Raw genomic sequence first — 12,073 nt, forward strand, 5'->3', positions numbered from 1 at the left:
TGAATGGCTGAGGAGTTGCCTAATTTTGTTCTCTTCGTCTTTCTTCCTTTTTCTTTTTATATGAGGGGATTGTCAATCGATATTTATATGTTTTTTTTCTTCTCACTTTCTGCCTCATGTACAGTGTGCATTTGCATTTTATATCTGTTGATCTCAAAATGTGTTTATGCAAGTCTATACTATATAAATGTTCTGAAGCATGACTTGGCATGCATACATGTATAATAGAGCACTTGTGACTGTTCAGGACAGAGTATTTGAAACTATCTCAGAGTGACAATGCACATGTTACATCCATCACTCAGGATAATTGTTACAGGAACTTCACTCATGAAGGTGATGGGCAGTCAGAGGAGAAGTGATGATGATGTTATGTCAAATGTCATCATGTGAGAAGCATGTGGAAGTCAGTTCAGAAGATTTAGTACAGGTGTACCATGCCTGCAGTTTTTGATGCAGACAAAAAAAAAAAAAAATGAAAATGAATAATTACTTTTATATGGATTTTTGTGTGTGTCTGTGTGTTTCTGTTGTAATCCAGGGAGCTGACAGATAACAAGGTATTCTACCAGCACCCTGATCTGATGCGCGCCCTCTGTGTTCATGAGACGGTCATGAACGTGATGGTCAATGTCCTGGAGAAGCACCAGACATCCGTCCAGCTGACCAGTGACCAGGATGCAGGCCCATCCACCCAGAGTCAGGCTTCTGCCAATGCTACACCTGTACAACCCGCCAAGAACCAGGTCAGTTTCCTAGAAATAGGATCAAAGCTGGCATAGCAATCTGAAATAATGGTGAACTCGCAGGTGTGTTGTGTATGTGTTTTGATTATAGCATTGACAAGTGGGATATCCATCTTCCTACACAGGATAAAGGGTAAGAATTGATAGTGACAGAATTATGATGGACACAAATAAAGTGTAGACTTGATGTTAAAGATCAATTACACAATGAAAAACATAGTTGGTGATACATGAAAAAAAGTCTTGTAGACACAGACTAGGTAGACCTAGCAGTATCTAGAATAGACCGTTTCTTTAATGTATTCACATTTTGTGCATGTTTTGTTCACCAAAGTTGCCGCAAACAACATCAAAGTTTCCAAGAGACTTGCCCTACCTAGCAATGACTAAGTAAATTCCTGCTTAGAGAACTAAATGGGATGGAAGAGGTGAATGAAGTGCTTAGTTACTAGGCTGTAGGAAAAGAAACAGTCATAAATTTGTAATACATTACAGAAATGGTCCAGCATGTAAATGTCTGTGATATTGATGTCCTCTATAATAACATAAAACTGTATTTTCCTTTAATCCTAATAGGAGAGATAAAAATCTACATTTTATATTGTGTCACTGATGTTACCAGACAAGAAAGCAGTGTTACAGTACTTTTTTTCTTTCTTAAGTTGCATGATAAGCTGGTAGTAATTCAAGGGATGTTACGTAGCTTTGGTATCTGTAATGCATCACTCTCTATGAACAGAAGGATGATGAATTCATTTTCAGAGGCAATGCCACCAAAAAGATGAGAATTTCCTAATGACATCAGTCTTCTTGATTAGGACATAATATAATACATACGTTTGATTTATGATTTACTTTCGATGATTTACAGTTTTGTTTCAGAAGTTGGTTTTATTTCGGAAGTAAAATTCCTGTTTCACATTCAAAGAATTGTGAGTAATCTATGATTTTGTGGCTGTCAGTGTAGTTCCCCCAAATTTTTTGTCCTTGTTGAGCGAGGATTTCCAGAGAGACTTGTTCAGAAAGTCTCTTTTCCTCTATCTCTCACAAACAAAACTCAACACATACCAATCCCCTATTGTTGTTTCGACCGACCCGTACCCACAAACCCCCCTGCCAACTCAAACCCCCCGACAGGATTTCAACCGTGAATTGATCACAGCGTGCTCACGGTTCCTCAGCTACTTCTGTCGCGTCAGCCGTCGTAACCAGATGGCCTGCTTCGATCACATCACATACTTTTTAGAACAGAGTGACATTGGACTTTGTAAGTTGCCCTCCTTTTTGTGAGCCAGATGCAGAACACAAAGATGGTTCCATCTGAACAACCACATACTAACACGTCATACGCAGGAATTGCACTAATGACACCAACATACAGACATGAATGTGCTTGCCTCACGGACTGTATTTGGGCAGAGAGGTTGCTGTATATGTTGCACGAATTCCCCAGTGCGTACTGCGTCCATTTTTTGGCATGGACAGGCAACACAGTAATGCATGTGTGAGCATTTTGTGGAATGGCTCTACCTACAAGTATGGTTGAGAGTGGATTTTTCTCTTTTTTAATATATAAAGCATACAACTTTATTGTTCATGGCATGGTGAGGTTTGCTAATTCTACTGAGCTGAAAACAACGTTCCAATATCATGTGTATCTTGTATGGATAAAGGTCTATATCAAAGCTCTTATAAACCATTCCCTCTTCAACCACACCTTCACATGTAGCTGTCACCAGTTTTCGAAGCAAGATGATACACTTGAAGTCAGGCCTAAGCATTATGTAGTCAGAATTGATGATGATACATAGTTCCATCTTTTTTTTCCTTTCCTCTACAAGCATGCATGATACTAACAGAATACAGCATCATCTTTCACCCTTAAAAAAAAAAAGAGAGTTTAATTTGATATGTAGAATATTGTGGAATGCAGGTGTAATTACTGTGATCAATACTGCATACATTGAAGGTTTAATGAGTATTACAGGCCTCTGAGCGTGAGTTACCAACAAACCTGAAGTTGAGCATTGAGAAATGGGAGTAATCCTGTTTTTACTTGTAATTACACATGTATATTGCATCCTCCAGTTTCTGTATGAGAAATGAGTCTTACTTATGGGGCAAAGGTGATGCAGCTGTCATGAATCAACCATAATTATGTAATCAAAATGATGTATTTAGATAATTTGAACTCCCACTGATACAAGCATATACCGAGGTATATAGGGGTCTGGCTTCGGATTGAGTTAAAGGAAACTACAAACCTTTTTTCCACGTAGTCAAGTAGCATGCGAGAATGGGATAGATACATGAAGTATGGAACTGCGGTGAATCAAACAGTACACCCGAGTGTTTAGAATGTAACATGTAATTAAGAAGCATGCTGGAATGCTTTGATGAGTTGAAGATGAATTTCATAATGTATTTTTTAAACCCTTCCTCAACATGTGCACTGCATTTCATGACCATTTGCAGATGTTCCACAAGTTTGGGCCAATGTCTGACATTGTAGTTTCAGTCAGGATACTTTACAGGCAATATAGTCTTCTTCCAAAAATTTACACGCCAACTTCAAATTGCAATGTACCATGGGATTTCTATATAGAGCAATGCACTTCACAATTATGATATGTTTTTTCTTTTTCTTTTTCTTTTCTTTTTTTTTTCTTTTTTTTCTTTTTACATCTGAAGGGTGGTAGCAATTTGACTTTTCCGTGGTCTCATTATGACATTTGTATTTCTTTAAAGCTGCAGGCTGGCATTGATAATTAAAAATGATGTCTTTCCAAAATGTACAAATAAAATTTAAGCATGCTACTGTACATGTTCATGTTTGTTATCTACAATTATATTCAAGGCTTTTCATATTTTCCAATATTTTCTCCTCCCCATTTTATATGTGATGTTATATGAGAAACACAATATCACACAGTCATCTGCTGGAGCAGGGGGAAGTGTGAAGCAGTATGCTGGTATACATTGTAGTGTGTATGAACACTGCTAGCTCATGTTTTGTTGTAGTGGAACAATGGAATGTATGTAAGGTGATGACATGGGTGCATACTACCATGATAGTGCATTGTATTGAGAAAAACACCCTTCTAGATGAGCAGGGCATGCCAAATGTCCAGCATGACTTCAGTTGAGTGATATCCTTTTGAGATGGGATAAATAAAAGGTTAAAGGTACTATTTACAATGAAGTTCTTGATAGTGCAGTGCCATGCATTGCGTCATTTATATGTACGCAGATGAAGCACCAATCACCAGCATGGAATTTGCTGTAGTGGTTTGACATTAACTCCCTCTCTCCATGATTACCCCATCCACCCCCCCCCTCCCCCATCCATGGCATAGACCCAACATCCCATACCAACCTAACCTTGAGTGTGTGGTTTTTTTTTTTGCATTCGTCGTTTAATTGTTCTTCTTGTCAGACGTGTGTGTACCCATTCCTTTCCCTACGGACGCAGCTGTGCCAGGCGCAGGACCGGTTTGCCCGCGAGCTGATCGCAAGCTGCTGCCGATTCCTCTGCTACTTTTGCCGCACCAGCCGGCAAAATCAGCGAGCCATGTTCGATAAGCTAATCTACCTCCTAGATCATGGCTTCATGGGTCTGTGTGAGTAGAGTGTAGCTTAACAGTAGACACTTTTAACTTGATACTTATTAAACCTCTATGATGTAAAGATGTAGGATTGCTATTTCTCCTTTTACACTTTCTTAGATCTATGAAGTAACATGACTTTAGCTTTTAATTCATTTCTAATATAGATTCTTTCCCTTTTCAGCTCATACAGTAATTTGTAAACCTTGATTTTTTGATTGTCATTTATCCCATCTCCCGTTGACCAAATCTCAATTTTTCTTTTTGATATCGTCTCTTTAGATGCTGTGTGAATCATGTATATGACATTTACTATGCAGACACAGTTAACATCTGTGATGAAGAAATAACTTAAGTATTTCAAATCACATCAGATTAATAGAAACCAGTTAAACATTTTCAATACTTAGTTTGAATGCAATGTAAACTTACCAGTTGGTATTTTAATCCTCCTGCGTATCTGTAACTTTGCTATGCTTACTATTTTCAATCTGACACAGAAAATGTGTCCTATGAATGAAAAAAGAAAAAAAAAATAGCCAGTACTGTATTGTTTAAAAAGTCTCAGACTTAAGCATTTTGTTTATTTTCCAAAATCCAAGGGACCTGGGCCGTGTATTCAGTATCCAGTATGACCAGGACTTATTATTTGCTTTGTTCATGTGTTTGCTGAGTACCAGTCTTATCTTTTGCACTGTTGTGTTGATACTAATTTCACCTTGTAGATAGAAGCATGCATGGATTTTAAATTGTGTGCTTTTATGTTTTGATTACTTTTTGAGCATGTGTGTTCTATTTTTGAGTTTTCTATGATTTTCTGATTTAGTTTTGTTTGCTCTCACTTCACATTTTGTTTTACAAATTATTTTTATTATGCATATTGATGTTCCATTCACAAGGCTGTTACATTTTCTATGTTGAAGTGAAAGTTTCACTGTAAATCTTAAGAAGTCAAATAAATATCTCTAGCACATCCATATCCAGCAAATTAAGAAAAAAAAGCTTTCATATTTGCCAGTTACATGTCTGTTATGAGTAAATTTTCTGTGGTATATCAGGAGTTACTTTACAGTCATTTTATCCTCATCTTCTTAAGTTTCAAAGAAGAAGCAGACAATTAGAATGCAATGTACATACAAGAACCAACTACAGTTGAGATCTTCTGCCAGCATTGCTGCAGTCATAACCTGGGGAATATTTTGTCTTTGAGGCTTTGACTTCCATAAGTTTTCAGACCATTCAACTTGCGTGTCTTCCATCCTCCTTACTCTCTTTTACATGCGATGACTCTCTGCAGCCTACCCTTCACTCCGAGGCTCCTGCCCGCTGGACGTGGCTGCGGCCTCGCTGATGGACAACAACGAGCTGGCCCTCGCCTTACGGGAGCAGCACCTGGAAAAGGTCATCACCTTCCTGTCTCGCTGTGGGGTTCAGGACAACGCCCGGCTACGCACCATGGAGAAGCCTCTACCAGGATGGGATCCACTGGATGGTGAACGTTACCTTGACTTCATGAGGCATGCAGTCTGGGTCAATGGTATGTACAGTTGTAGGCCTATTGTGGCTATGATTAGTCATAAGCACATCATTTTCAACATTTTGCCCCGATTACATAAATATATGACCACTGCTCCTTTTCTTTTCTTAATTGGTCTGTTTCCAGCAATAGAAATAATTAACTGAAAAAGTCTTTTTTTAAATCTGACTAGCGACCAAAGGTTGAATTGCATGGATGTACAATGTACATATACAAAAAATATGCATCGACGTAAAAGGAATTATTTCATGTACATGAATGTGCTAAACCAGTCAATAGAAATTCCATTCAAGTAATTCAAATGTCAAACATAGAGGAATAGTTTACTTCGTGTCAAATCTGACCACGGGTAGATTAAACTTGGTCTGATTTAACCATCAGGGCATGCCTTTGTACTGCATTTGTCATGAGCTCTGATCTCATGTAATTATTTCCTGACATTATGCTGGCAGTAAAAAACATTGGAGATTTCAATGTCTCGTAAGAGAGAAGTTGATGTATTTATCTGCCCAACTTATTTGAGGAGCTCATCTGTTCCTTGTGTTGTACTCCCAACCAGGCGAGACAGTGGAAGAGAATGCCAACCTGATTGTGAGGATGCTGATCAGGCATCCAGAGTGCCTTGGCCCCGCCCTGAGAGGGGAAGGGAAGGGCCTGCTGGCTGCAATGGAAGAGGCTATTGACCTCTCAGAGACCACCGAGGAGGGCTACCTCATCTCAGCTCCAACCATGGCTATCAGTGAGGAGGACGGAGAGAGCAGGCCAATAGATGCGGCAGGGTAAGGGGGGGAGTTCCTTCATCATTAGTAGAGTAAGGGGGTGTTATGCAACCACGGGCTGTAGCAAGAGTAGGCCTGCGGTATGTGTTTGCAGATGTTGCAACTTTGAGGTTAAAGTGTACTCTTTGCACGTCATGCAGATTCACCGTCTTAAAAGATTCATTTTGAATAGGAACATTTGTAACAGCTTGACATGAACACCGTGTATCTACCACAGTAGTAGGAACAACATAGATCATCAATTTGCCATAGTTTCAGTCTATTCATTAATGAATTATTACATCCAGGATAGAAATGGTTCGGTTGTTCTCACAAAGGAGAGGTATTTCATGTAAGATTTTATAGTGCTTTTAAACAGTATCTGATGTGGTGCATGAGATATAACCTGACACCTTAACAGGAATTCATGACACAATGTTTCTCCTTTTCTCCAGGCAAGGTGAAGAGTCCAGTGAGGATGAAGACGATGTCGACACCGGTGGTGCCATCTTGACGTTCTACGCGACCTTGATCGACCTCCTTGGGCGATGTGCTCCCGATGAGAACCTCTTGTCCCGGGGCCGGACCGAGCCACAGAGGATCCGGGCCATCCTGCAGAGCTTGGTCCCACTAGATGACCTCGTGGGAGTCTTGAATCTCAAGTTTGTCCTGCCATCACCTCAGAAGATCTATGAGAAGAAGGATGGTGAGTGGTCTCAAAGCACATCAAGCTTCTCGTTGTTTCCCTAATCTTTTAAAGCCTCTCTCTATCCTACATGTTTAACCCGTTGAGGATGAGTCCCAAGTAAACTTGGGCAGTTGTCTATGGGAAATGGTTGTTGTAGCAAAATCAGCCCGTCCTCAGCAGGTTAATGGAATTAATCAGTATAAGACAGTGCTGCTGACACAGAGTATGTCATGAAGAAAACTGAATGCAAAGGGATAAGATGTATTTGCCCTCTCTGTATTGAAAATAATCACAGTCTTACAATGTATGTACAAGAGTGGTGACATCATCTTACTCTTGTGTGACTTGATACAGATGGAGCAGGCAAGCCACTGGGAGCTGACTTAAAGGGCCTGACACCAGTGCACAAGGAGGCCATGCTTCTCTTCCTGGAGAGAGTGTATGGCATTGAAAACCAGGACCTCTTCTTCCAGCTCCTAGAGGTTGGCTTCCTGCCAGACTTGAGAGCTGCCACTACCATGGATACAGTGAGTTAAGATCATCATCCTTTCTGGCTTACCATCCTACAAAGCACATTCTGCTTCATGAAGATTACTTACTCTTTGTATTGCTATGTTCTTTTTGTGTGTTTGTTTGTTTGTTTGTTTTGGGAGGTTGGTATATGAAGGCAGCATCTCACTGTCAATGATTATCTGAATCAGATGCTTGAGGTCTATATTTGCTGTAAATGAGTTTAATAGTCCTCAGTCTTGAGTTGTTCTGCCTTCTTTTTAGTTTTCTACAAAGTTTCATTTTGCCACACATAATCATTAATGGTCCTTTTTCATTAGTTTTCATAATAGATAACTTATGTCGTCTTTGTCTGGGTATAAAGAACTGACTGGTTTGCATTGAATTGAATATGCATGACGTAATCACAAGTCTACAAATGAAATTGATTATTTGTGGGTTGTCTTTTTTTTTTTGGTTATTATTGTCATGCTAGGGTGCCATCAGACTGTCATACGCTGTATTTCGTACAATACGTGTATGTAAGTGTCATGGTTCAACTCACTGTTATGGAACAGTATGTGTATATAGCACAATGTATGACAGAAAAGATAGAGGAGGAATGTTTATAATCTTATGTTCTGCCCAGAGAGATGTTGTGTTTGAAATCCCATGGAAGTGTGTCAGAAGTTAAAACTTTTAAAGTCAGTGGCAGGTGTTGAGAGAAACTCTTTCTTCATGTTCTCATTAGCCGACAACCCACGACCATGACATGGCTCTCGCCCTCAACCGCTATCTCTGCAACTCCGTTCTGCCGCTTCTGACCCGTCACAGTGAGATGTTTGAGGACGCTGACCAGTACGCCTCCCTGCTGGACTCCACCCTCCACACTGTCTACCGGCTGGCCAGCTGCCGCTCATTGACCAGGGGACAGAGGGACACTGTGGCTGATTTCCTTGTTGCCTTAACCAGGTGAGTGGCAAGGGCACCAGCCCCAAAACTGGGAACATCCAAGTACAGACGTTTCTGACATTTTGGTCTTGCAATTTGTATATAAGAAATGTATGATACACCTATTTATTCAACGCAGGTTGACAGCAAAGAGTTTCAGTGTTGATCTAGTATTATGCATGTAGGTCATGATTCTACGCACATGTGCAGTGGCTGTACTGATAGAGGATTATCACTATGTTCAGTCTCTCAGCTGTGTAGATACATACTGTTGCTTTGAATTCAAGTGCAGTTGCTCTGGTATGAATGTAATCAATGCTTGTAGACTTTCTCAAGCTTACTACTTTCCTGTCTATCTCCCTTACAGGAGCTTGAAGCCTTCTATGATGCAGCGGCTGCTGAGAAAGCTCATCAACGATGTGCCTGTTCTAGCTGAATACTCCTACGTAGCCTTGAAGGTAGGCATGGTCTGCTTAACCCGTTGAGGACGAGTCCCGAGTATACTCGGGCAAGCGTCTATGGGAAATGCGTGTTGTAGCAATATCAAACCGTCCTCAACGGGTTAATATACTATTTAGGCACATTGAAATTCAACAAGGTAATGGCCTGTTCAGACCCACATACACCGTCACATAGACAGTGTCCTGTGATTCTGTGTACATCGAAATGCATCAGAAATATTCCATAATATGCTTTAGCTAATCCCCTCTATAGTCTTGAATTTGGGCTCTAGTCAGTTTTGCAAAGCGTGTCCAAGCTAGGATATGTATAGGGGCTATTTAAATAATTGCCATTCCTGGTAATCAAAGCTCAGAAGTGAAGGGAGTGTATACTAGATGAAAACTATTCACAGGGCCATGAAGGAGGGCACAGTCCATAGAAGTGTACGTAATCAGAAAAAAAGTGTCAAGAGCAGGACCAAGTCAAATGCACATCAAATATTGCCTAAATACATTTGTTCCTGACCAGAAGTGCATTGGCAAAATAGTTGCTTTTCCAAAGGCACCATACTTTGCGTGAAGGGACAGTATTTACACTGTAGATATGTAGATGTGTGATGTTTATCACAGATATATGACTGATCAAATGCTTTCCTGCATGTGTCAAAATCAATATGCCTCTGTGAAACATTGCAGATCCTTCAGCTGCACTACGAGCGATGCATCACCTACTACGGCAGCAGTGGTGGATGGGGGAGCTTTGGGGCGGCCAATGATGAGGAGAAGCGTCTTACCATGATGCTCTTCACTGGTCTCTTCGATGCCCTAGCAGACAAGGTACAGTCATGACCTATGCTTTTCAGCTGACTCATTTCTCAAGGAAGATTTTTTTTTCTTTATTATTCATGGACCTTTTAAATTTGTTCTCATGATATGGAGTGCCAGTAACTGCTAGAGTTATGGTTTGTTCTTTTTTGCCTGTTTGGTGTACCAATTGTGCAAATATATCTACATTATAAGAAATATGATAAACCTTTATTTCCATATTATCTGTAGCAGATGTTAAAAAAAAAATTGGCCAGCCACGTTGGCAGTCAAACCACAATTAGCCAGTCCTACGAACTGATATAATTGTTGAGTATTATTGTGTCATTGTAGGTGTATTTCATGTCTACTTTGACTTTCTTGAAAACAGAAAAGTTTCAAATATATTTTCTTTTCTGCATTTACAGATATTTCAGTATTCACGGCCAAGTAGAAACAAGCATGCCCATTGACCTGTGAAGCTGTGCATATTCATTGATATGCACCATTTTATTACAAAGCATCTGTTTCATAGGAGGAGTATAGCCTATATGGTTGATCTTTACTGAATGATATTTCTTTATGCCATGACATTTGTGACATTTGCGCTCTACAGGACTATGATGAAGAGCTGTTTGACCGTGCCCTGCCATGTCTGACTGCAATAGGCAGCGCCCTCCCACCAGACTACAGCATGTCTTATCATGATGAGAGTTACGTCAGGGAGTCCTGCTTTGACGCCGATGGCATCTACCAGCCAAAGCCTGTGGACACAAGCAAGTACGTTACAGTAATGATGCACCAATGGGCACTGTCATCTAGCTTTGTTTCACTTCATATTTTTCTCATTGGGCTACAATTCAACATCGTTGGTATGTTTTTATTGAAGGTGTAAAGTACTGCAGCATTAGTGGGGTTCACATGCATAGCCCTAAACTTCAAGTTTCACTAACTTGTGGTTTCAAAACTTAAAGTTTAGAGTGCATGTGAACAACTCGTGGTTTCGTAACTTCAAGTTAACTTCAAGTTACAAAACCATGACAAAATCTTAAGGTTAGCGCGATAAACTACGAGCCGTGGGGGGTCTCCATTGAAGTTAGCAGACGTGTGGACACAACAAACCTCGAAGTTTCGAAACTTTCGAAAGTTTAGCGTGACCTCTCCCTCCACCGTGCGTTTCTGGGTCAGCTCTGAGTTCTTTATCAGCTGTAAGGCTAGCGTAGCGGTTTGCGGCTCTACCAATTTTCAGGCGTGGCCTGTGCGAGTTTCATCTGAAGCGCGCGCCAAGGGTGTACATGTGCTACTTCCGATATTAACCACGACGTCATGATTCACTCGAAGTTAGCGGTGCAGTCTAAATGCGTGTGAACCTGCATCGTCGTTATGTGAGGGTCATGGTTTCGAAACTTCAACGATACCAAACTTTAAGTTTCGTAACCATGATGGCACGTGTGAACGTAGCTATTGAAAAGTAAGAAAAGAAGCAGAGCTAGGGAAAAAAAATAAAATGTAGCAAAGTAGGAACCTCTTGATGGTTAGCATCACGCATGTGCAGATCATCATGGTCGCCATCAAATTTCATTGTAAGATTTTGTTAAGTACATGTACCGTAATAGACTTTGCCAAACATTAGCTCACAGTTTTGAGGGAAAACTTTCCTTTTTATTTCCTTTTATTTACTCAAAGCTTCATCCTTCTAGGATCCCACACTAACCTGACCAACCCATGCCCAGCAACTGTGGAATGGCTGCGGCACCTCCAAGATGTAGCATAGCAGCGGGTCTCATACGCAAGAAAAAGACATTAAGATAAACCTGAAAGATTAAGTTCATTGGTTCAATGTTTTATCATGATCGTTTACTAAAGATGCATGACATGTCACATTAATATTTGAGGTTAGAAGGAACATCATGCTATTTAAGACCATCTGAGGATTAACCAAATATGCATTACTGCCCCTGGAATATTTATTGTGAGTGTATGTGTGTGTTTGTGTGTGATAAAGTATCCACATATCATTATATAGATCCTGTGTTGTGTGTTTTCTATTGCCCA

General features: G+C 40.2%; 1 protein-coding gene across 1 annotated transcript in view; it reads left to right on the forward strand.

The window, feature by feature from the left end:
• The window catches only part of LOC139730913 (ryanodine receptor 2-like), a 147,998-nt gene that overhangs the window by 24,625 nt on the left and 111,300 nt on the right, over positions 1 to 12,073 (forward strand). The window contains exons 22-31 of the mRNA XM_071641792.1: positions 542 to 746; positions 4,183 to 4,366; positions 5,649 to 5,888; positions 6,448 to 6,667; positions 7,102 to 7,352; positions 7,689 to 7,861; positions 8,575 to 8,795; positions 9,142 to 9,232; positions 9,911 to 10,051; positions 10,635 to 10,798. Coding sequence (XP_071497893.1) covers positions 542 to 746; positions 4,183 to 4,366; positions 5,649 to 5,888; positions 6,448 to 6,667; positions 7,102 to 7,352; positions 7,689 to 7,861; positions 8,575 to 8,795; positions 9,142 to 9,232; positions 9,911 to 10,051; positions 10,635 to 10,798 — 1,890 coding nt within the window. The remainder of the gene's footprint in view (positions 1 to 541; positions 747 to 4,182; positions 4,367 to 5,648; positions 5,889 to 6,447; positions 6,668 to 7,101; positions 7,353 to 7,688; positions 7,862 to 8,574; positions 8,796 to 9,141; positions 9,233 to 9,910; positions 10,052 to 10,634; positions 10,799 to 12,073) is intronic.

The sequence above is a fragment of the Diadema antillarum genome, unplaced genomic scaffold (assembly GCF_040938485.1).
Source record: "Diadema antillarum isolate AM-2024a unplaced genomic scaffold, OU_Dant_1.0 seq00000343_RagTag, whole genome shotgun sequence".
In the NCBI taxonomy this organism is placed as follows: domain Eukaryota; kingdom Metazoa; phylum Echinodermata; class Echinoidea; order Diadematoida; family Diadematidae; genus Diadema; species Diadema antillarum.